Source organism: Labrus bergylta, chromosome 21 (assembly GCF_963930695.1).
Source record: "Labrus bergylta chromosome 21, fLabBer1.1, whole genome shotgun sequence".
NCBI lineage: Eukaryota > Metazoa > Chordata > Actinopteri > Labriformes > Labridae > Labrus > Labrus bergylta.
Genome location: NC_089215.1, coordinates 16,676,155 through 16,702,130, shown reverse-complemented (window position 1 = coordinate 16,702,130; position 25,976 = coordinate 16,676,155). Strand labels below are relative to the sequence as shown.

The following is a 25,976-nucleotide window of genomic DNA, read 5'->3' as shown; positions in this document are numbered from 1 at the left end:
TAGTGTTTGATATTTCTTTGCTGTTTCCATTTTCTAAATTTGTACTATGGAGTTACACGACAAACTTAGTGGGACTACATCATTATGGTCACACCTTGATTAAATGAGTATTGATACATTTCCATTGACATTTGCTTGGTTCAGTTGTCAGTTATCTTCATGAACCGATAACCACCAGGGATTGTGTGTCATTTATATCAAATAGAGATTGTAAGCAATATGGTGTACATTTCATAATTTCAATAATTCATATAAAAGGTATGTGGAACATCTTTTCAAAGTATTTTCATTATTTCATATACACTGTTTTACCTGTCTTAAATGTCTTAAATGCCAACATAATAAAAGTACTTTATAAACAAAAACTACAAATCTGTGATATGACGCTATTTTAAATTAGAAATACGTAAAATAATAAATATGTCTTGATGTAAATAATATTTTGCCCTCTGTAGTCCTTCTGTTCTTTACAGGGCAAAATGCATAGATCCATTGTTCCGGGTAAATTGCCCAAACAATAAAATTATATTTGCCTTAATGTTCCTAAATGCAATTTTGTTTTTATTTGGTTAAAATAAATTGATTTGTAAGCTCACGGCTCGGTTTTTCAGCAAGACCAAAGACATTTAGCCCAGGACTACATCTCCCGGTGCAGCTGCATTGGTGCTACGCAATACAGGCTCAGTGACGTTATTATTGTGCGACCAGGCGTTTATGCGACGCACACAGCAATGGCGAGCGGCAAAAAGAGTGCTCTGCTCTCGTCTCTGGCAGACTATGGGGACGATTCAGAACCAGACTCAGACCCAGAAATCGAGGATGAGGCGGGTATGTGTTGAACAAGTTGATCAATAAGCCGTTTCTAAGTTTTCGAGGCGAAAAACGCGGACCTGAGAATCGTTCCCGTGTGGTGGCTAGCGTTAGCTTGAAATTAGCATACATAGCTAACTTTATAGATAATACAGCTAATGCATTTTTAAATAAAAAGACTTAAACCTACGAACCGAAAGCATGTAAAACCATTTATTTAGGGGTCTGTATGATTTAGTTTTGGACGTTTTGTGGTACACATTGGATACATATTGTTATATTCAACGCACAGTACATCTTATAATGTAAATAGTTGTTTATGTTTGTTTGTTTTATTAAATCCCGTCAGCTGCCAGTGGTGCTGTTCACCTTAAGACCTGTTTTGTTCCTACTTTAATTCCTCATTTGTATTAATTCTTGTTGATCTTTTGCATGTTGTAATTGCATTTTGTTTGATTCTCCGTCTGGCCTGAATATTGATGCTTAATATGTTTTATTCCTGCGTTTGCTTTCTCTGTGAACATCTAGTAAACATCTGTTTTTAAAGGTCCTACATAAATAAAGCGTTTCTCATCATTATTATTATTATTATTATTATTATTATTATATTTGTCTGACGTCTGTTTTATCTTTGTGGTGTCCCTGTTTCTTTCCCCCTCTCCCTGTCCTGACATAGAGGTGCACATTGGAGGTCTGGTGTACGGCTATGGTGATGATGACCTGAACCGCACTGAGGATGGAGAGGAAAAGGTGTCTATAGATGAAGACAGCAGAGAAAGCAACTCGGTCAGTATTTGTGATTTCTTGTTGTGATGAACACCTTCTAGTAATCATTTCTATGGATTGGTCGTTTGTATACTAATGGTTGCAAATCATAAGAGCCTGAAGAAGCAGGGCACTATGTGTGTTGTAAAGAGCAAATGGTGCTGCCTGTTTACATGTTCATACCAGGATTGAATGTGAGATTTTGAGTCTCCACTTAACTATGAAGACGCTTTTCTTTATTTTTGTAGTAGCTACATCACTTTACAGATCAGATTTTTTCTGTGTTTCATCAAATCAGAATCAGAACAAGATTATGGTGATGGTGATGTGATTTTTTTATGATGAAATTTGGATAGAGGCAAAAGTAAACTCTTGTCATAATTACGTTGATATGATACTTATTCGATAGCATTTGTTTGAAAACAATGCATTTTCAGTTATTTAATTATCGATAGTATTGAAACGTACCGAAATCTAAAGTCCTCAGGAAATGAGAAACACAGTCAGCCAGTTTAAATCCAGAGTTCTTGTGTTAAATGTTCATTTATCTGCCATTTATATTTCATAAAAGCATTATCTGATCAGTTTTAGATCTGAAAAAAAGAACAGTATTTTCTCTTCCTGTAAAACCTTTCAAATGTCTCATGACTCATCCTGCACTCAGTGGTGTTTACTGATTTTTGGACCAATTATAGAGCTTTGTCCATGCTAACGATCCAATCTAATACATTCAACTGTTATGTCCCGCCCTCTGTCTTGTGATTGGTTCTATCCCTTTTCAATTGGGAATGCGTAACTACACGGCGGCTAGATTCTCTCGAAGTTCCGTTTCATGGGGACTTTAAAAAAAAAAGAACATTTTCAGACATATTTGTAACCTAAAGCTGCTCCGTGGGGAAGAGAGCGAACACATTTTTAGGTACCAAAACACTGCCAGTGTATTTGTGACTTTTAGACATTGTGCAGGAGTTGAGCTGCCATTTCTGGTCATTTAAAAAAATAACATTAGATGTGTCCAGGACTTCTATATTTGTTTGCCTTGTTGAATTGATATTCTTTGATTTCTTAACTAGCATCAAACTTGAAGGTTTAAAATTCTGGTATTTTGAAAACACTACTTATTTGTCAACCTACATGATCATCTTTCTCTGGTCTGCCAGCCTCCTGGATGCCCGGTGCTTTCAAACCCCCAACCTGTAGTTTGCAACAACCTTTTTAAAAGATTTTTTAAATCACCTTTGCTAAGTGATCATTGTTGCCTATGGATAAATGTTTTTTATGCTTTGTTAAATTTTCATATCTCTCTTAAATTATGCATATGATCATCATCTAGCAAGTATCCCCCCCCCCCCCACACACCCCCCGCTCCGCTCATCTCTCCTTTTAATCCTTGCAGCATTAACTTTCTGCATTCTTGTTTTTATAGGAGATGGAAGAATCTGACGAGGGGAGGGACGCAGAAGATGTTGAGGTACTTCAACCCCACCTGGTGTGTGATGGATGGATTTGGATAACTAATCTAAGGCCTCACTGTTTTCTCCCGAGTCGTCACACTGTTCTACTAACCCCAAAGAAGTGGCCTTGTCCAAAGCGGTCACCACATGTTATGACGGAGCATGTTCACTAGATGGTGCTGTGGGTTTATGTTTGTTGGAGGAATCTTCACTTTGCAACAAATGTTAGTGAGGCGAGGTCAGTGACTTGAAGTGGAAGAATGTCCACTGATGCATCAGAAGCTACACCTAACAGTGTTTTTTTTTTTAACAGAACACTGCTTGAACATGCACATCTTACTATCCCCACCCTGTGTGTGTGTAGCTCTGTTTAGTCCAGGTTAACGAGGTGAGAGTGAGTCACAAAACCTAAAAAGCAGAAACAATCAAAGTAACTGTGCTCCGTCTTTGGCTGTGATGGATGATCATTTGATAAACTGCTGGTTTGTGAGAGTTCTGCATCTTTAAAAAGAGAAACAGCGCTGGCAACCTTCAGGCTTAGTGATTTAGTTTTTGTTACGACATGCGTCATGGTGTGATTTCCCAATAATGCATGTTTGGTCACGTTAATAATTTCTCCCACTGAAGAGAGAGAACATTTCCAGGCAAGTTGTGGTCATGACGTTGTTTACTTTGTGAGATAGGAATCAATAATTATAATTTAAACCGTGGTACAGAGAATGGCTGACTTGTGTTATGTGTTATGTGTTGTGTAGCCTGAAGCAGTATAGGACTGATGTCGAGCTGTGCCAGATAGAGATTTATCATTTCATGGAACGAGCGACGATGTTTGCATGAGCTCTCCTTCTGTCCTCTACTTTTGTTTTTTGTCCTTGCAGTTATCTATTAATTGTAAATGGCAGCGAGTGCTGGGTTTCTGGACACAGTTCAACTTCTGATAAATTGCAGATAAAAGGTCTCTCCAAAAGATATACGCCTTATTTAACCACAGTGACCAAATATTCAGGAAATCTCTTAAACGTTGGTTGAGTCATTTGCCAGGTTACGTTGGAAAAGACCTTGTGCTTTTGCATTGGTTGTTTCCTTGGTGCAGCAACATTTTGATTGGCTTAAATTCAGTTCACTCCTGAGAAAGGAAGGCAGAATAGTAAAAGAAACTTCTGATGTGGATCAGTGAAATAAAGCGGTGTTTTATCGTTTCTTTCTGAAACAGCAGGTTCTGTTATTCTCTTTGCTTTTGGGTGTTTGGATTTCAGCCCAGTGAGCTGTGCTGTGCTTTCATGTCTGTCCGTCCACTCCCCCCTCCTCACTTTGATTTGTCCACCTTCAGTTAGATTCTTCGATGTTGCCCGTGCAGTTGCTAGGTGACATCATGATGCCTGTGAATAACAGCACTGTGAGTCCCCTCCTCCCGCCCCGTCCTGAACCTGTGTTATGCCCACAGTGCTGGCACAACAGGCCACATATTTTAGAAGCTGTGCGAGACTTCTCAGGCATTCACTGAAAACAGCCAAGACTCACTCTTCTGCTTTCTATTACGGTTTAGAATCTGTTCTCCTCACAGCTTCTGCTCTGCTCCGTTTGTTGTAAGAGCACCTGTGATTTGTAGGTTTCATCAGTCACTAACCAAACATCTCATCACACCACCTGTAGTCCCCTGTACTGAACCACCTTACACTGGGACCATGACTCGTTAAAATCTAACACTGTTGCTGTAAAGACCCTCTTCCATGGGTTTATGATATTCTCCGACCAAAGGGACACTAAAAACTCCACGTCTCTCTGTTTCTCTCTTCTTCCCCTCTTGTCCCTCTATTTCCCCCCCCCCACAGATTTTAGAAGCAGAAAAAAGGGACCCTAATGAGCTAGTTGGTGAGTACACACACACACACACACACACACACACCCACACACACACCCACACACACACACACACACACACACACACACCCACACACATACACACACACACACACACACACACACACACGTACCTTTGACCATCGCTTAAAGGATAAGGTTGGCACCTGTTTTAGTAAATCCCCGGAAAGGGTCTAAAACAACAATGAAATACTATTGTATCCAAAGCCTTCTTTGTGCCTTCAGTTAGCCGCACTGTTTCTCTAAAAGGACTTGTTCTGTTAATAAAATGAGCACGTCTATCTCACATACAATGTTCAGTCGGTATTACGGCATCACATTTGTATTCCTGCGTATCTGCTTGTTTTCATTAATATTAGTTTTAAAAAAAAGCAAGACCTGAGGAGGCAGTAGAAGTATAAGATGTCAATCAATCTTTATTTGTATAGCACCAATTCATCATGTGTTTCCTAAGACACTTTACAAAGAGCGGGTAAAATATCTTATACTCTTTTTTTTATTTATATAATCTACAAAGAGCCAACATTAATCAACATTTAGCAAAGTGACAGTGGAGAGGAACAACCTCCTTTAAGAGGCAGAAACCTTGAGGAGGACCAGACTCATGATGAACAGACATCTGCTGAAGCTGTGTAGGGCTTGGAAATGGGGATAGAGAGAGAGCAACAACAATGAATAAGATATATTTATAGCTGCAGTGTCAGTCATGATGGTAACAGTATGTGTAGTATTAGCAGTAGCAGGTAAGTGTGATAATAGACTGATCAGTCTAAATAAGATGGCCTTTATATATTTATTTAGTATTTTCTCTTATCTGGCATAAGGAGGGCTTTTACTTTGAAATGTCAGGGGTTGTTGTTGTTTGGAATGGGCGTTCAGTCAGGCGCATGGGGCCTGCAAACACTGTGGGCGGCTGTGACTCAGTTGGTAGAGTCGGTCGTCTTGTAACCGGAGGAGCTGGGGTTCGATCCCCAGCTCCTGCAGCTACATGTCTGATGTGTCCTTGGGCAAGACACTTAACCCCAAGTTGCTCCCGCTGCTTCGTCGGCGGAGTATGAATGGGAGTAGTTACTTGTGATGGTCTCACTACATAGCAGTGTGTGAATGTGTAGGTGTGACATGTGGTGTAAAAGCGCTTTGAGTAGTCTGAACAGAAGACTAGAGAAGTCAGTTTACTGTCATTAATACTCACTACAACACTTACAAAGTTCATCGTCACATTATGAGCATCAGTTTAATTTCCCTATAGAATTATTATTATTTTTTTTAAATTAATTTTTGGGCTTTCTGTGCCTTTAATGGAGAGATAGGACAGTGTATCCAGAGATGGAAATCAGGGAGAGAGAGAGCGGGGAAATGACATGCAGCAAAGGACTGGGCCGCCCGCTTGGAGGACTACAGCCTCCATACATGGGGCGCGCGCACTAACCGCTGCGCCACCAGCGCCCCATGAATAATTAACAATAATCCAGTTTTAACCGGTAAATCCATCGTTAAATCCATTCTGCTGCCTGTTCCTTTTCTATTGCCTTTGTTATATTCACCTTTACAGTAAGAACTGTTACACTTTATGGGAAAGACCTTAAAAAAACATAAGAAATATTCAATAGATCCAGGCCTTCTCAGTCATACTTAATAATTTAGCAAGTAACATTTGAAACTTGTTTTTAATTTGCATTCCTCTTTGATCCTTATATCTTTATTGTTTGTATTTAAAAAGAATCCCAACAGAGACAGCAGAATACTCCAACCATTCTTAAAAAATGAAAGGAAATCGGATATTTTAACCATTTTCTTAAAGAAACTTTGGACCTGGAGTTGAGTGTTAATCTTTTTGATAGTGAAACAGGAGCACAATAGCAGCCGCCTCGTGAGGTTTATGCACGTATAATAAAACAATTCCAGCAACCGGAGAATAAAAGTGTGTCTTTAAATGTGATCATTGGATGTTAGTGCAGTAAAAGTATGAATCACTCAGTAGACCCAGGTGTGTTATGAAAGCCGCTTTGTCCACTGACAGTCAGATTGGAGGTTATAAAGGTTTAACCTGGGGAGCTGGCAGTGGTTAGTGAGTAATGGCTGACCAGTTCAGGTGTGTTAGTGAGGATCTGATCAGACAGGATATGAGTTATACAGGGAGTGGCATCACGCACACATCTGTGTAAGCCTGTCATCGTGTGGTTCCCTCTCTGCTCTTTGTTGACGCGGGCCCATAGCTGGATGCAGATGGTAGCACGGATAATGTAACACAGCACTCATCTGTCATTTGACTGAAAACTAAACGATTCATAAAACCCTTCTGTGATGCAATGTGGGTGTAGAACTGAAGTATAATAATTAGAAAAATATGATTGTCAATATCCATTTAAATGTTTTTTTTCCAGAAAAAAAAGAATGAATCCAGCCTGAAAGTTGTTTGATACTGTTTTGAGTAAGAGCCTCTTGGTGGTATAATTTATACACTGTGCGTTTAAACATCTCAATGAACCTGGTTGACTGAACACTTTTTATCTTATCAAACATGAAGCAGATTTCACCTCAGGAAGCAAAGAGGAACTCTGTTTTAAGTTTGATTCACCAATCAATGTGGACAACAGCCAGAGATCTTAATATGGCTATCAATTGTTATTATTTTCGTATGTATAAAATGCCAAATTATATCAAGACTGTATCTTTTTGTGTGCAGCAATGAGGACTAAAGCCTGTGTACATGGGGCATGTACCAAACCGCTAGGCTATCGGCTCTCCTATTCTGGTGTTTTTATTTCTCTTTTAGCTTTTTTCTTTCATAGTTTGGTGTCTGCTTTTAGTCTCTCATCGCTGATTCTACTCTGTTTGAGGGTGTGCATTTGATGCTTTGAAATGAAACCTCCCCCTGCTTTTGTAAGAAGCGAACGTGTTTACTGAGTTACTATACCGATGTTCTGAGTGCCTCAAATTGCTTCATCTTAAGCTGACTTTTTTGTCTGCTATGATCGGCATCTATTTTTTCAGTTATGGTAAGGTTTGCTCTCTGGTCACAAGGAGGCATCAGTATCTAACTCCTACAGTTTTATAGACAGTAAAAGACTGAAAAACAAGCGAGAATCTTGAGTTCTTACTATTTTGTTTTTAAAGTTTACAACCTAACCGAAACAAACTTCCTTCATGACGCATGATTCCAGTACACATGGGACAGACAGCGGCAGCAGACTGACCTGTGTGGCCTGTGTGGCTTCTGCCCACACATTTGCTTTCTCCATTAACACCAGCCTCCTGGTTTTTATGAAGCCATAAAAAGAAGTCTCAAGGGAAAGTGAGGAAACGCTGGAGCAACTTTTAAGGCTTCATATTCCCGTCGTGTACTGTACTGGCAAGAGTGTGACTCACCGCTTCGACACTTGACATGACTGCAGCGGAGCTCGATTCCTCGGCCTGTCAGTCGGTAAATGTCACAGCGAGTCTGGCAGAAGGCCCCGTGTCAGCATGCTGAAGACGGCTCTTTGTCTGTTCGATGAAGAGACAGCCGTTGTCTGTCTGTCCAAAAAGACCCTGAGGGCACAGATGAAGACTTTCTGTGTGTTTTTCGATGGGGGGGAAGAGATGGTAATTTTCATGCAGAATAGAATCTTTCCTCCGGCTGTTTATCACTTTCTGTCTCCATGCACTTTCTGACAGTGCTCCCGTTATGTGAGAGTTTTCCTCTCACACTTCGCTGAATGACAGAAAGGGAAATTTATTCACACAGCTTCACAACTGTGGAGGCAACAAAGTTTATTTTGGTGAGTTTGTTCGGCAAGGATTCAGAATAATCAACTAAATCCACCTTGTTTCAAGTGGATTAGCAATGATAAACCCCTGTTGCAGCTACAGTGTGTAATTGTCTGTGACGCTTTGTGCATGTGTCTGACTGAGAGAAACAACCACCACCTGATGCCTGTGACTCATCTGACTTGCCTTGTCAGGTTTTTTTATATGCCTCCAGGCTACGTTCTCTTCAGTGTTTTTACAATGAGGCTTGTTACATGTATGGAACCGTTTATGTTCATGTAACTGCATACCTGCTCACTTCATGATGTAAAAAAAAAAAAAGAAGACATGTGTGCATGCTTATGCACATGCTTAGCATTACTTACAAGTCTAGCCAACAACGACAACGCCCTGCCCCACCTTTGACTTGGATGAGGAGTTTATAACGCAAAATCAGCAATGAACTTTCCAGAGCGAACAGAGCTCAGGTAGCAAGTCGAGCCACACGTGTGGGCCTGTGGTCACACATGATTGGTAGACCGAGGAAAGTAGAATAGATGCAGAAGGGACGGACTGTTGGAAAGAGTGTGTGTGCAGACAGGACTCAGTATACAAACATTCATATTTGGATCCTTGCTAAATAATGCTTTTTCTTTAATGTCACGACTTTAACTAAATCTGTTTTAATGAATATGCAAACATTAACAGATTTGTCCTCACATTGAAAAATAGGATAAGTCTATCGAGTCAATATTTAAGACATAAACAAAGAGAAATTGTTGCAGGATCTAACGGTAAACATGTACATGATGAGATGTTATTTTCATCACGTTAAGCTCCAATCACTGAAGTTCTTAACTGTAAATGTTCATGCTCACGGTTATTTTAAGATTTATTATCAAATAGATTCTTTATTCTGGGAAAAGAAAAAAGGGATAAATGTGTTCAAGGGCGTTTTCACATTCGGCATGATTGTTTCATATCGTGCCCGAGCACGATTGCTCCCCCCCCCCCCCCCCCCCGATGGTCTGTGTTCACATTAGTAACATCGCTCCATACCTGAGTACACTTGATTAAACAGTCAAATACAACAGGTATGCACATAGATGGAAACAAGTTTGCAAATCTGCCAAAAAGCAGAAAGAAAAAGAAGTAACCACGGCAACCACTCGCAGGCTGAGTCCATCCTCTTTACTGTGGATGTTTTTGTTATTTCTGAGACCCCAACAACGACCCTCTTCCTACTTCCACATCTACCGTGCAGCTCAGAGGACGTGTGGTGCGATACGATGGTTTTTGAAGTGACAGGAGCCGTTAAGAATAGTGTCATAGGATTCAAATCCGACCTGTGGCTCCTTTCCCGCATGTCATTCCCTACTCGCTCTCTCCCTGATTTCCAACTCTACCCACTGTCCTGTCTCTCATATAAAGGCACAAAATGCCCGAAAATAAACAAAAAAATAAAAGAATCGCGTCATAAAGCGGACTTGTTTGAGCATGGTCGTGTTCACATCTCCTGCGGACTGTACTCGAGTACACGTGAATCATGCCTGGTACTGTACTCGAGCACGGTACGTTTGTGTTCACACTGATCAAATGAGCCGGACTTTGGGGTCAAGCGTAACGTAAAAACCACCCCAAGTCCAAGAAGATTGATTAGATTTGGAAATGAAAGTCGATTGCAGTTAAAGACGAGAAAAAAACAACAAACAGTAAGAACAAAAACTCTCCTAGGCACTTCATGTTGAAGGTTGATGATGCTCAGACATGTCAGGACTGTGGAATTTTTTCCTCTCAAGTGTTCAGTCAGGCTAAGCAAAAGACAGCACAGCACTTCAGAAAATTATCATCTCATGTCCAGTCAGGTTTGAGCTTGTTGACAATCTGTGCAGAATGTCAGCAGGATGAACCCCTGCGTTTGCGCACACACACACACACACACACACACTCACACACTATGCACAGACTACGCACAGCTTGCAGCACTTATTCAGAGGATGATTGACGACTATCTGTCTGATTGGGATAAAGAGTGACACAGAAGAATGTCTGGCCTGCAGTCAGAGAAAGCAGAGACAGACAAGTCAAGCAGGGAGAGCCAAACAAGACATGGGTCCAAAGGCAGGGTGAGAAGCAGGGTCGGGGCGCCTCCCTTCTCCTTACAAGCCCCAACAACAGCCACTCCCTGCCCGGGACGTGCACTCCTCATACCACACTGCTCTATTACACCACTGGCACACACGTAGCGCCGTGATGAACAACAGGATGCTCAGGAATTCACCAGTAACATTCACTTTAAGTTTACACACAGTGAACCTTTGTTTTAATAACTGAGCCTGTTCTCCAGCTCAGATAGAAATCACATCTCCCTTCTTATTTCTCATCTTTAAATTCTAACATTGATAAAAAAAAAGGTTTGTTTTTATAACAGTGTTATCTTTGTAAATCCTGACTCTGCATGTAAAGACATGCAAGACAGGGCAGAGAAGGAAAGCCGCTCATGTTAGAACATATACATCCCTCATCTTTTCTTTTTTTTGTCTTTTTGCCAGCTCTGTTCTCCGAGAAGGTGAGGAACATGTCACCTGATGACATCAGGATCCCCCCCGAGCCCCCAGGACGCTGCTCAGGCCAACTACAGGTAGACACGCCTCTCTTCTGTTACATGAGTAGTTCAGCACATCACTTTCAATGCAAAGCTTTGCTTGTTGAGCACTCCCTGGATTCATGTTGTGCCAGGATTAAAAGGACAGATTAGATTGCAGGTGGAACATTCACATGAACATCCTCTTGAATCAGATCAGTATGACTTGCCTTCAGTTTATGCAACAACACGGCAGACAGTAAATGTAAATGTTCGGTCTACTTGTAAGAAACTATTAAATCTGACTTTGCATCACATTTGTTGCTCCCATTTAAAATGTTATATTCTTAACTAGTATGGTTGGTTCCTCAAGTTTTTTTTTCAAGGTATATTTTTGGGTTGTATTTGACATGACAAACTATTCAGTCTCGGTCGCTGTCAAGGTGCTGATCCTGTGACTGTCATTATGCGGGAGCTGTCCATGGTACTTTATCATTTGACTCCTCCTCAACACTCATTGTCAGTTGTACAATTAACTCCATAATAGATTTGTTTGTTCATTAGTGTTGTAGAATGGCAGCCTGTCAAATAGTAAGAAAAAGTTTGATTTCTTTGTGTCATAACTTAGATGAGAGTTACTCCCTCTCTTAATCCAAGTTGGCCAGGGAGGGGGGGAGGAGGGGCCGACTTTTTTTATAGTCCAAGGATTTAAAAAGAAGAAGAAAGAAGGGCTAAATCAAGTTTAGCTTCAGGGGTACCTCGCATGTTTGCGTTACAGTGCTGGCTACAATAGTTCAACCCACTGCTCAGCATTACAATCACTCAGAATGCAGTGAAAGTTATGAAGCACAGACCCCCCCCTCCCCAGCTCTCTGCCCACCTCCGCTGGTCATTCTTCAAAATTGAATATAGGACTCTTTCAATGAAAAAAGCACTCCACAAGGTTTGTTTCCGGAACAATATCCCACCGTTTTCTGTAAGTGCATGATTATGACTTCGTGAGGAAGAAAAGATATGAGACTGGTCTGTGTCGCTGTCTTTTTGTATATGTAACCCTGTCAGGATGCGTGCAGAGTTTGGTGTCTTCTGCACCCCCGGTAATGACAGTGTCAACATTTTATACTGGAATATTGGTCGCACCAGTGTAGAAGACGCAGCCAACTTTTAAGAAGAACAAATAGGTATTAAAAGTGCGTCTTATACACCAGATTTTACGGTAGTTATTGATATAACTGAAAATGCCCGTCCCTATTCTATGCTGACCTTGTGATCTGACCTCTGTAATAAATACAACACATCTTCCACGTAATATCATATTTTCCTGTATCCTTCAACTTAGAATATGGGATCATCTGTGGAGAACGTGAATGCAGGGCAGTTTATTTCAACAAAGTACAGCAACTGCCATTTTGTGCATGACGCTTCTATTTCACCGTCATCCGTGCAGCTACTAATCAGAGCAGAGGAGGGGCGTTGTGGTAAAATGGGGGGGGGGGGGGGGATAAAATGATCCTTGTGCCCTGTGTTGTGTGTTTAAGCATGTCTGATAAACACTTTCCAGGTAGTAAAAGTTTATTATGAATTGTCCCACTGTTGGTTTAATAAGCAGACACACTGTCTGCACTTGTCCCTTTGGCATAATGTTCAATGCTTAGAGTTAGGAAATCAATATCTACAGTTCAAGTTTGAAGGAGTGTTTGGTGCTAAACGCTACCTCATTCTGGGACCTTTCATCTTGGTGTTGATTCAAAATAACCTGCTCTCCTCGCCAAGTGAACAATTTCTCTCGCTCTCTCTGGGGTTAGAAATAAACTCTGGTGGCTGCGTAAATTCCATGACTCCCCCCTATAATTAAACCGGCACACAGTGTCATCTCCTATCAATTTAGTATCACCAGCACTGCTCCCTTCCCGCCTTACTTCTTGCTGCGTCTAACTGCAACCTGGTTTGCCCTGTGTGGAGCTGAGGCAGGTCAGGACACACACACCTGACTTAGCAAGTGAACAGTTAAGCAAGTATCCCCTCCGGGCGAACACACCCCCCCCATTTATCAGATGAGCAAATAATGATTCACCTTCACCAGAAGCCTGGATATTCCAACCCTGAGGTCACGAGGGTGGGCAGATATGTGTGAATATGTTTCAACGGCCTGATTGCTGGGATTTCACCATTTGTTTGAATCAACCCGCTTTATGACAAGTTTGCAATCAGGTGAAGACCATACCCATGGCTCGGACTGTCTTAATGGTGGGCTGTGGCTCAGTTGGTAGAGTCGGTAGTCCCTTAACCGGAAAGTGGTGGGTTCGATCCCCAGCTGCAGCCACATCTGGGGTTAAAGGTCAATCTGTAAACTTGTCTTTAAAAGTGCACTAGAAGTTCCTGGGTCCAGCAAAAGTACAGAAGTCGGCAAAATACTTGCAGCTCAGTTTCACATGGAAGTAGGAAGTAAACAAGGGGGGAGGAAGTGAACTACAAGACAGCAGATTTATCTACAGTTTTATATTTGATTAACCCCAAATATGATTTATTGATTTGACGATGCTTCCATATACAGTAGACAAAATGCAGGATGTAGTCATTTGGATGCTCGCGGCTAGGGAACGCTAGCTAAGAAATTGTAAAGTTGGGGAATAAGGTAGAGCCAATAGATCCGTATCATCGGAACGCTTTATGTTCTGAGAGATATCTTTTTTTTTTTAAGCTTTTCCTTTTTCCATCTTGTTCAAGGTTAGCCTCCATTTTTCACCGCTGGTGTCCAGGCTAAACCTGCCAGCTCTTTGTGGCTCAGTTGAACCTGGTTGTCAAATATTTCCTCATGGAATCAGAAACTTAAAATACAACAGGTCCATTCACATCGACCCTTGCTTGAGAGAGGGTAGATCTCATGTGTGTTATGTTTATTTGATCATTTAGACAGAATTGCCTCCCAAATGCAGGAGGAAGCTGAGTCGAAGCGGAGGTGTCATGCAGTGAGAGATGTTCACATCCCTCGTTTTGTTTGTTTGTTTTGTAACAGGACAAGATCCACAAGCTGTACGAGAGGAAGCTCCATGGTGATTTTGACACAAACAACCACATACAGAAAAAGAAGGAATTCAGAAACCCCAGGTATGCAGCTCAGCTGGAGTAAGCAAGCAAACCAGCCAAACACATGGAGTTCTCCTTGTGCATCAAACCAGATCATGTTTTTACAAAACAGATTTACATAATTACAGGAACAAAATGTTTGATTGACCATGGAGTAAGTTTATCAGAGGGGATCAATGCAGGATGATTATGCAGGGGATCAACATACTTTTTTTTTTTTTCTCACTCTTATCTTAGGGTATGTTTTAATATTAGGTTAGTATTTATATCAAATGTGTTTCGCCCTCTAAATTAATTTAGTTTTTATAACAGACAACTTGATGATTTATGACCTTAAAAATGTTTTTTTTTAATTCCCTAAAAGACTTTCTTTGTTTTTTTAGCATTTACGAGAAGCTCATTCAGTTCTGTGGGATTGATGAACTAGGAACAAACTACCCAAAAGATATGTTCGATCCTCATGGCTGGTCAGAAGACTCGTACTATGAAGGTCTTGGTAAGTTCCGTCACCTTTTCACAGCTCTGTGTGAGTGGAGAAGATCTCAAAAAGCTCCAACAACACGTGTAGTATGAAGATCATCTTCATTAACTTAAGCTCAGCTAACTTCAGCTTGTGGCCTTCATGACCCTGAAGATGTGCTGCTGGAGCCTTTTGACCTCTTCAAGCCTTTCACTCTCCGTGCACCTTGGTAGTTGTGCCAAAAAAAAAAAACCCTGCTCTGCTTCTTGAGTAGATAAGAACCCAACACAAATGTATATGTCTTCTTTGTCCAGCCAAAGCCCAGAAGGTGGAGATGGATAAACTGGAGAAAGCCAAGAAGGAGCGGACGAAGGTAAGTCCAACAACAAACAAAAAGGAGGATTACTCAGGAGTCAGCTCTCCTCTCTGTCTGCGTCAGGGGCAAGTCTCCACCAGCTGCAGTTAATTTCTACTTTATATCCTTAATCAGACGCAGGCAGAGATCCACATCTCTAGGTTCACCCTTCCCTATTCATGCTTTTCAGCTGGTTTCCATGTAGATACAAGTCCTCTCTGGAAGTTTACCTAAAAGCACCTGAGCGTGTCTTTCGTTTCCATTTGTATTATCTTTCAGAGGTGATGCACATTTCATTCCTACAGCTGCATCTAAGCTAGGAACTGGACTTGAAAGGACATGTACTTTTACATGAGCTGCTCTGATACTCTCTGCTGTGTGATGTAGGCCGTGGTATTCAAGCCACAGTCGAGCTAACACAAGATGAGAAAATGAAACCAGTCAGACGGTGTGAATGACATTCTTCTCGCCACTGACAAACACTGTGTGGAAGTGGATCAATCAATCAATCTTAAGTTGTATAGCACCATTTTATAACAAATGTTATCTCCAGACGCTTTACAAAAAGCAGGTTAAAGACCCAGCGTTAATGCATCATGAGCACTAAGCAACATTTAGCAAAGTTACAGTGGTGAGAAAAAAAAATGTCAGAGGCAGAAATCTGGCAAAACCAACCAGGCTCATGACAGACAGGTATCTGCTGAAACTGTGCCAGCTTAAAAAATGAGATCGAGGCAGATGGGATAAGATGCAGGAAAAAGGGGCAAACAGAGAGGAGGGGAGGGGAGGGGTCCATAGCAGCAGGACACCCCCACCAAAGATCCCAAAAAACCTACAAGACATGAGAGCTCAGGAGCTCCCTGGAATATATGTTAGTTAGTTACTAAGAGTTACACATAGTGACATACAGTAGGATGTGGATGCACAGAGATAGAAGCTCAAGGTGCCAGTTACACCAGCACCAGCCCTAACTATAAGATTTATTGAAAAGGAACGTTTAAGGTCTATTCTAAAATAACACACAGAGTGTGTGTGCGTCCCGGACCCTGACTGGTAGATGATTCAAGAGGAGAGGAGCCTGATAACTGAAGGCTCTACCTCCCATAGTACATTTAGAGACTGCAAGTACGACGAGCCGGCCTACATTCACTGAGCGTAATGTCCTCGACGAGTAATACGGCCCCATGAACTAAAACAGCTACGGCACCAGGAATAACGCCATCGCTCTAATATGCTGTGTGTTTCACAGATTGAGTTTGTCACTGGGACAAAGAAGGGCACCAACCCCTCCAGCACAGCAGCCTCCACCACAAGCAGCGCCGCCACCGCCGCCACAGGTAAACATCCACCTCACATTCTCAGCTCCTTTCCACTTGCCAAATACATTGTCATGGTCATCATTTTTAATACACTTAAATAAATAAAAAACATCCATGTCAGTGTTGTTCGGTTGGAGCAAAAGACATCAAACTTAGGCTTCCCACTCGGGCTGCAACAGATCACAAATCTCACAGTTCAGATTTTTCACTGATCGTTGTCGCATATTTGAACGTTTATTCTTTTGGCCCCAAAAAGTAATTTATAATATCGCTCCAAGGCCGAGTAAAATGCTTTCAATTCCGAGACGAGACCGAGACTAATAAATACATCAAATGATTCTTCCCTCTTCAAACTATTGATTATAATCTGTTATCCTCAAATAATACAAATACATAGTTTCTTAAACTGTGAAACACTTTGAATAGCCTGAAATAACAATGTAGAACAGACTTTTGTCAAATAAGAATAAACTTCTGCATCATCATCAAACCGTCATGTCAACAGTCATTCAGGTAATCAGTCTCCTTAACATGAAGGACGACTGCTCAATAAGCAGCACTCTGCTAAGGACTTATTCACCATTAGATCTGTTATCATTATAATTATTATTTCTTCAAACTTGTTTGGTGCACTTAAATTGTCCTCGTCCTCTCGACGAATTAAATTAAGCTTTATGATACAAAGTATTAAACGATCAACTTTTTTTTTTTTTTTTTTTTACACTTCAGGGTCTTTTTAAACTCTGGTGTCGGCAAACAGGAGTCGGATGTTTCACCTGTAAGAGGCATGATTTGATGCCTTGTTTTAGTCGTGTATCTCTCTCTGATTTCAACAATATCGGAGAACGCGCAAATGTCCACCCCTGGTCATTTTCAGTTTAATAAGAACCCCATCTGCTGACATCACTGCCAGCAAATGAGCCAATCACAGTGGACGTTGGCACTGCCTTTTAGTCGGCTGTGGTTATGTCGACTTCACTGACAGGCATCACTGAAGCAGAGAGCATCAGAGCTGCTACCGTGTTATCCTCCATGTTGTCTTTAACCCTTTGCTGCCTCCATCTCAGTTTATAAACTTAAGCTCTGCTATTCTGTCGCTGCTTTATTGCCTTGTGAACAATGCACGGTTACATAAACGTAACGGCATCGATTATGCTGATAAAATGTTAGACACTCAACTTTTCTAGATGGTTTGTCAAATCATCATCTATAAGGGGGCATAAAAATGGAATCCTATAAAACCCTAAATCCTGCATCACGTGCATCATATGATATCATAAGAGTCCCACCCTGATGTCTCATAAATATTAGCGATGCACCGATTGGAAAAATCAGGGCCGATGTTGATACCGATTCCAATACCGAAGTTTGTTTCATGGTTACTTGGTCTGGTAGTTGGAGAGGTGCCAGTTCACTTCCTTAGCACTGCCAAGGTGCCCTTAAGCAAGGCATCCCTAATAAATATCATAATTTTACACTTGAACGTTGGTGCTCTATAGATATGAACCCTGTCATATTTAAAATAAAAAGAGCCTCAAGTAAAACAGAAACTTATGTTTTGGCATGCCATCAAGCGATCACTCTGACAGAGAGATGATTTCCATTTCTTGACAGGTTTGTAATTAAATGAGCTCATATTTTTATCCTTTAAATCTCTGCAACAAGTTAATAGCATGTCTTTCTTTCTCTCTCTGCAAATTAATTAAAATACTTTATTTTTATTGTACTACTTGGTATAAATCCATATTTGCTGTGTAGCAGTCTTCTTCACTGCTTCTTTTTGGTCTAGTGTTACATTCTTACCACATATCTGCCACAATGCGTGTACTTACTGGCATGCACGGCTGAAAACATCACTGTTCAGAGCTTAGAGATTTGCAGCCCCGCGTGTGCAGCTGATGTTAAACCCTGCACTCACTCACTCACTGCTTCTTTGTTTACTCCGCTCAGCAGAAGCTCAGAAGAGAAAAAGCAAGTGGGATTCTGCAATCCCTGTGACCCTTGCCCAGCCCACCCTCATCACCACGTCTGGAACCCTGCCTGCCGTCGTCTCCGTGACAACCACAGCGAGCGGCACCAAGACTACTGTCATCTCTGCGGTGGGGACGATCCTCAAAAAGTCAAAACAGTGAATGCACAGAATGAGCAGGAAAATGACCTCTGGTGTTGTCCTATGCTCATTTCATGTGTAAGGAGAGGACAATGGAAGCGATGGACACTCATTGGATGTTCAAAAAAGATCGACAGATGACCTCTGGTACAAATGGACTTTTTCTAAAACTGCCTTTTTTCTGCTCCTGGGTCGTATCTGCACTATTACATGCATAGCTTTACTGATTATTAGGGGGTTGATGGTGACAATCCACAGCTGGTCACTAAAGCCAAATTCTCAGTTTGTAGAAATACTCCTCTGAAAATCAGATGCATAAAAGTCCCACACAGACGAAACACTTACTGTATGTCATTCAATTTTGTTTGGTTGGCAGCAATTCTTATGTCTGAAACAGTGAAGCAGAACTAGAGTATGACAATGGTTGAATAAGGAAAATGGTCCTGAATAGACATGTTAGAGATATCAGAAAAGTTGTTTATTTTTCTATGCATAGCTCTGGTGCAGTGCTCCGTGACTCCTGTAGCAGTTATGTGTAATATCTTGACGTGTTCATCATTTTTGTCAGCCTTTTTTTCTTCATTGGTATGTAAACATTGCTACGGTAAGTTTTTTTACACTTGTACATATTGTATTGATCGTGAGGAATAAATGAATCAGATGTTTCCTTTTCAGTTGTATTACTGTCAATTCATTTCACTTCCAGAACACCCTCCCCCCACGCGCGCACACACACACAGACACGTACACACGCGCACACACGCACGCACGCACACACACACACACACCGAGCACGTCTTGAGCGTTTTTTTGTTTGTTTTTTTTTACACATGCATGCCTGAAAAAGTCTTAACAAAAGCTTTAGGACAGCATTCCACAAAATCTTCATTATCCACACGTCCCACTCCCAGCATGAAGGTGATAATGGGCAAATGCAAGATGGTGGAAACCCAGTTGAGGTAAAGACAAAGGGGGGAAAAAAAGGGTTTTTATAGAGACGCATTCTCTAAACCACGTCAACCTAAGGGGGAACCATTACATTCAAAGGCTGAAAATCGTATTTACCGGTAATGGCTTGGCCTTTTTTTTTTTTTTTTTTTTTTTTTAAACATAAAAATTTCAGCCGCGCTCTCTCTGACTGAGATATTGACAAACTCATTGTCTGTCCACAAGCCCTTTCCCTAACTTTGTTTCAGGGAGAAATGATTCTACTATATGGCCAAATAATGTTTTTAAGCAGATGAAAGTGACAAGGGGAACACCTTTTATTATGCTGTTCAAAGTATCCGTATCTTTATTCTTTTGCCTAATTCATAAATCCTAACGTGAAATTAAAGGAGTGTCCTTACATTTCCAAATAAAATAACTAACTCTTGATTGAAGCCACAATCACGACTGAGAAATCTCTTTGGCTCTCTTGCTATCTCCCACAAAACACACACGGAGCTTCTGTGGTTTCTTTTTTGGGAATGCATGCCTGTGTGCTCCAGATGTAGTTGTGACTTGTGCTCTTCCTCACCTCAGTCTTCACAGCTGACATCTATCTGGGGTGCATTACCAGGTTGGCGTATTTCTGAGGCAGTAAAGTGATGAGAGCAGTGAAAGTGCAAGTGAAGTAGGCCAAAGTATCCCTTTGACAAGAGGCCAAGTAGAAACAGTTCTTACAAAAATTCCTGCGTGTTTACTGTTTCTTGCTGCAAATATTTTTCACAACCTTTCATGCTTTAAGATGTTACATTTGGGTGCAGCCTTCAAACTAAACAAAGCAAATATGCAATGCTGATTTCTGTGTTTTTTGGTTGTGTTTATGTGAACATTACTCTGTATTCACTACAATAATAAAGCAAGAAATGATTGATTACCAAAAAAAGAATAGCTTCACTTGGAATGCTAGCTTTGATTTGATTTGAAATCTTTTTAAATGTTCACGATTAAAAACTGTATTTCTATTTATGTTTGTCTATTTAGAGAAGAACAAGCTAAACTGATCCAGGCTGTGGCTCAGTTGGGTAAGACACTTAACCCCCAATTGCTCCCGCTGCTTCCTCTGCGGGGTATAAATGCGTATGAATGGGATTAGTTACCTCTGATGGTCTCAGTACATAGCAGCCTCTGTCATCAGTGTGTGACCTGCAGTGTAAAAGCGCTTTGAGTGCTGCCATACAAGCTCAAGTCCATTTACCATTTACCATTCAACTTTGAGTAAGACCTGCGTATAATGAAAGACACAACAAAACTTGACTCAAGGTTTAGAGGACAGGTTGTGGCATAATTACCCCTGAGACATCCAGTTGAATCACACCAACATTTGGCCACTGAGCCATTACAGTAGCGTTTGGTACAGTACAAAGAACAAATGCTCACATTCTACTTGTATCCTGACATGTTTCTGCACTCCCTCTTTGAGACATCTGTCTCACATGTCATGCTTAGGTGGCATTCACACTTGGCTACACTTACTATTGCAGAATAAGCAGTCTACCAGCTTGTAACTTTGAGGGTGGAAATGTAAGCTATTCTACTTAAGAGCCTGGTGGGTTGTCGCCTCACAAAGTGGTAACTTGTAAAAGTAATCTTGTCTTTTTTTTTCCGTGTTAATTTTCAGTGTACCAAAAGTTAGTACACTGAAAAGTAGCATGTATCCTAAACTATTATAATGCTTAAACTCAATTGTTCAATATTTAACACCTTTATATCTAAACATTGAAGTTTAACAGCTGCAGTCGAAATATAAAATCATCATGTGGGTTATTTAGGGTGTGAAGTATGATTAAACTGTGTACAACAGACTCAGGATGTCCTTGAAGGAATGTTATCAGGATGATTCACTCTCGCGAGCATTTCATGGCTGCAGGTGTGTGTGGGTGTGTGTGTGTGTGTGTGTGTGTGTGTGTGTGTGAATACGTGTGTGACACACCCAATGTACAAGCTGTACTGAACAGGTCACAACTTTCCCCTCTTCCAACCCTCCATCCGTCCTCTGTAGCAACAAAGAAAGAGTCAGAGGGTGTTTAAATATGAAGATAGGCTTTTATAAATTATACCTGCAGGTTCTTATGTCGGTTTGGTGTAGGCCTAAGTCTGTGATAGGCTATAGTTTATTTAATTATACTTAGATATTGTTAGCAAAGAATACTATAATTATAATATAAGTAAAGTTGTAGGGATAGGCTACTACAGGCGAGTTTTATATACATATGTATTATCGTACGCAACCATTTCTTGATCAATTAACACTTTATATTAGCCTACCACTGTGGTTCAATTTAACCTTTTATAGGTAGTTTGCTATAAATAGTAAACTTTTGTTGTTCGGCCTATACGAGGTTACCTTGTTTTTTTTTTATTTGTTACTGTATTTGACTCAAAAACACGTCACTGTACACATGTCATGTGTCCTCTGTGCTGTTAGTCTGCATCACTGCTGCAGATTTATTGAATGGGGGAAAAAAAAAAAAAAAGAGTGACGCCATTGTGCACTGAATGAACTCACTGATCCTAAAAGAGCAGTTTTTGTCATGTAAATTGGCGAGGAGGTGGGCACAGACTGGACTCAGTCTGAAGTGCCAATGGAGAGTTGAAAGTGGGGGAAACATTCTTGTAGAGCTTTCCTAAAGTTTTCATAAACTTGTGCAATTAATCTTTTTTTTTGTTTTGGAGGGGGTTTGTTTTTGTTTTCCTCCCAGCCCGTTTGGAAGTGATAGGCTACTCTTGTCTTGTTTTGCTAATGAGTGCAGGTCACCACGGCAGTATCCCGTTCACAGTAAGTAACGCCCTTAACAACATTTTGTATGTTTGACATGAGAAGTCATTGATGAGATAAATGCAAAAGATGCAGCAGCTGTGACGCTGCCTAATTGTCCTTTGTAAAAAAAAAAAAAATGCTTCTGTGTTTTAGTGGAAAGATTCACGTTAACTGGACAACAAATGTCACCTTCTGGATTATATGTAGGCATGAGTATAGTTCCCTGAGTGTTGACAGTAATAGAGTAAAGCCACAGAGGTCTCATGGGGAAGACTGGGGACAATTATACCTTTTATCAAATTTCCCTCAGTTACTCTGGGACTAATTAGACCACCCACATTTGACTGACTTACTGCTATTACCCATACAGTTAAAAGGTTGAATACACACCGACCAGTTTTAAATCATGCTTAAAAACATGAGCTTAATTCAACCAGGGCTTTCATAGTTTCAGTATCGCATGTCTCTGCAGATTACATTTTTTTTTAAACTAATATTGTTCAGCAGGGTGCAGGAACCCCTGCTTTAAAATTCCTCCAGGTCAGATGTTTCCTCATTTACAGTGAACATATATGTGTGCATCTTTCCATTATCTCCTCGAAGTTTCTGTTTATTTACTTTTCAAATCATGTTTTTTTTTTTTTTTTTTTCTACTCGAGTAATTCTATCACAAATCTGCAAACTGATACACTCCTTGGGCCAGTCCCATCCAGTCCCTCCTCGTCCATGTTTAGACTGGCATCACTGCCAAAGTGCGAGCCAAGACAGTGGGGAGGGAGGACAAGTTGATTCTGCAGAGGTTTTTTTTTTTTTTTTTTGTTCCTCTGGGAAGAAGTTAGCCATTGTGTCAAACTCGATCTGGTTGCTAGGAGCACGACTGTCTGTCCCTTTTCAGACTGCCCAGTTTGGTATGTACAGTGAAGAGGAAAGGCTGTTTTCTCTCTTCTGAGTCATGTTAACTCCTTGAATCCCACATGTTCTGTCACAGGTTGCCCATGGCTACTAACCTGACTCTATAGAAGTCTATTTATGAGGCGTGTGATGAACATTTGATTTTTTAATCCATATATCAATTTATGGAACAACTATTTTGATGTTGGAATACTATACTACTACAAACAGGTATTCAAAGATTATAAACACCACAGCTATTTGAGCATAGAGGCATAAATATACACATTAAATATAAGGTTGATACATTAGATGGACAGATTAGGTGCAAACAGACAGATAAACACAATCCCACTTAAATGCACAGGAGTTACAATGATCTCCTTCATGTTTATTGCGATTTTTTTAAACAAACTTTCCCCCCTGGAATTTGACTTAAAGACAAAATAAATCTTCCTTTTTTTCACTGATAAAGATCCATTGGGATGTTTTGAAATATCAATGTCTGAGGGAATCCTCAAATGATTCAACACTTAAACGCTGCTGCTATGAAAGTGATTCAGAAATAGGAATGCTGGTGTCATTTCCTTTGAGAAGCACTTTTCCATCTACAACAGCAAGTCACTTGGAGTTATGTCATATATTTAAGTGTACGAAATTATACTATAGACTTTATAAACATGTCTCTGTGACCGACGTCACCCATTGGTTTCTAAAATGGTGTTTTGAAGCCATATTGGAGATTCTATCTCAACCTAACTTTCGATCAATATAGAAACAGGCAAAGAGGTGGAGCGGAGGTGAGCTTTAAGCCCCCTGTCAAACAGCTACAATGCGCTCACCTGGCATTTTAATATAAAACCTAATGGGGGATTCCTTAGCTTCTACAGCCAGCCTCAAGTGGACACTCAAGTCACTGCACTTGCCACTTTTTGCACTCCTGTATTGGCTTAATTCTTCAAAACCTAAAGCGGCCGCTTGGTATGACATAGACCGATTTCTTAAACTATCAGTTCTGGAATAAAGTTTATACTGCTGTGATTTAGGGATAAAGACTCCTGGTAGCTGATCAAAACCAGTTTTAGTAGAATATGAGTTGGTGATAAAGTGAGTGCATTTTGGAAAAAGCTTTCCATAGAAAAACTGACCCTTAGAGGTCTGTCCTCGCCCTTAAACTGCTAGTTATTTTATTATTTCCCAACATGTAAACCAGCTATGCAAAACATGACGGTTATATGTTTTGAGTTAGGCAGATGTAGTTCGATGTTGTTGTTTCACTCTCTTACTGATTGATTTGGTTTGGATGTCCACAACTTTACTATTTTGATTCAGTCTCACCATCATCGTTTTCATTGGCTGCCGGTAGCTGTTGTCTGCAAACATGCTCAACAGACCCACTGCATACTACCTGCCAATCACCAGAAATCAGACGGACTAAGATGACAGCTGTCTGCTGAACATATTATATCATGCTCATGTAGCTCTGGATCTGTAAATGAGCCACAGTTAGGTAATGCATTCACCTTAACAACTAGTGATACACAGCTGTATCAGTTGAGCATCAGTGTTGGCCCATGTTTGCCCTGTTGGTGAATAATGTGGCATGCACCGAGGCTATTGTGCATCTATGTGTCACATCAATTTAACGCTTGTAAGCTCATTTACCGAACTGCTGATTTCACCTGTGGGACAAACTTTGGCGTGATGTAAGAGATGCCTGGTGCGCACGTGATTAGTTTTCATGGTCAAACATGAAAACTAATGTCTGTTTGGGAGTCTGACACTGCCTCTGAGAAAGATCAGCGACATGCCATTCATCAGATGTCTTTCTTTGACAGTTCAAGAGAGGTGACTGCTAACAACAGTTTAAATATATTCAATCTCATAGCCCATGTATGTATTTTCACAATTAGTGCATCTTTTATTTGAACTGTTAGAGTTGTTGCATGGTCCCTTAAAGGTCTAGTCATTCCCTTGACTGAACCGTGCAGGTTAAGATGTCTCAGCTTGTTTCAAAGAATAAACCCCTGAGGGGATCTAAAAGAGCTTTCATCTGCAAAACAAGCGGGGTCTTAAAGAGTAATCTAAAAGAAAAATATACTGATATGGCCCAATTTGAAAACATTTGTTTTGGTTGTTTTGGTTGGAGGATATGTTGGATGGAATGGTGAACCTGAGTTGCTTCAGTTTGTCTCCACAATCTAGTTCACGTAAGCGTTGGTAAAATTGTGAAAGGCTGTAGAAAAAAGAAAAAGATATGCTAATAAGCACTTATACTGGAACTATGCATCTTTAAGAGAGCTAAGGAAGTTGTTACATCCAGAAAAGGGAGAATATGTACTATGTGGCAATCCAAATGTTCAAATCTAATATTTGATGAGGTATAAAATGTGCCCACGAGTATGAGCACACGATTGTGTAAACACAAGAGTCACAAAGCTGTTTCCCATAGCCTGCAGGCAGTGTTCTGCTCTGTGCGCCACTCCCAAGAGTCTGGGAGGAGGCCATGGAGGGAGGGGCCTGACTCCCCACTCTCAAGCCCACACAGGTGAACTCCTGTTGGGTGGAATGCGGCGGGGGGGGGGGGGGGGGGGGGGGGGGCATTGACACACTGAGGTGTGGAGCTTTTAACTTCTAACAGGGTGGGGAAGACACAGGAAGGGAGTTAACCCTGTCTGTTCCACAGCTACTCACCTGGATAGGGAAGGGGAGTGTGAGTAAGAGTGTGTGTTACATTATGTGTGGGTGTGTGTGGGCAGAGGGTAAAGGAGGGATCAAGTCACAGC

The 25,976-nt window shown here is 40.9% G+C and overlaps 1 protein-coding gene across 4 annotated transcripts; it reads left to right on the top strand.

Annotated features, from left to right (window-relative positions):
- Positions 1-682: 682 nt before the first annotated feature.
- On the top strand, positions 683-19,228 carry sap30bp (SAP30 binding protein). Of its 4 annotated transcripts, none has more exons than XM_020640120.2 (10): positions 683-828; positions 1,487-1,596; positions 3,002-3,046; positions 4,862-4,901; positions 11,192-11,280; positions 14,240-14,331; positions 14,694-14,806; positions 15,085-15,143; positions 16,375-16,462; positions 18,398-19,228. In XM_020640120.2, exons 1-10 carry the CDS (start codon positions 732-734, stop codon positions 18,574-18,576), a joined length of 912 nt encoding a protein of 303 aa, XP_020495776.1. In that variant the 5' UTR covers positions 683-731; the 3' UTR covers positions 18,577-19,228. The 4 variants fall into 4 exon arrangements, with proteins under 4 accessions (XP_020495776.1, XP_020495775.1, XP_065805662.1 ...); XM_020640119.2 differs by having other exon boundaries at positions 18,395-19,228; XM_065949590.1 differs by having other exon boundaries at positions 3,002-3,064.
- Positions 19,229-25,976: the final 6,748 nt, after the last annotated feature.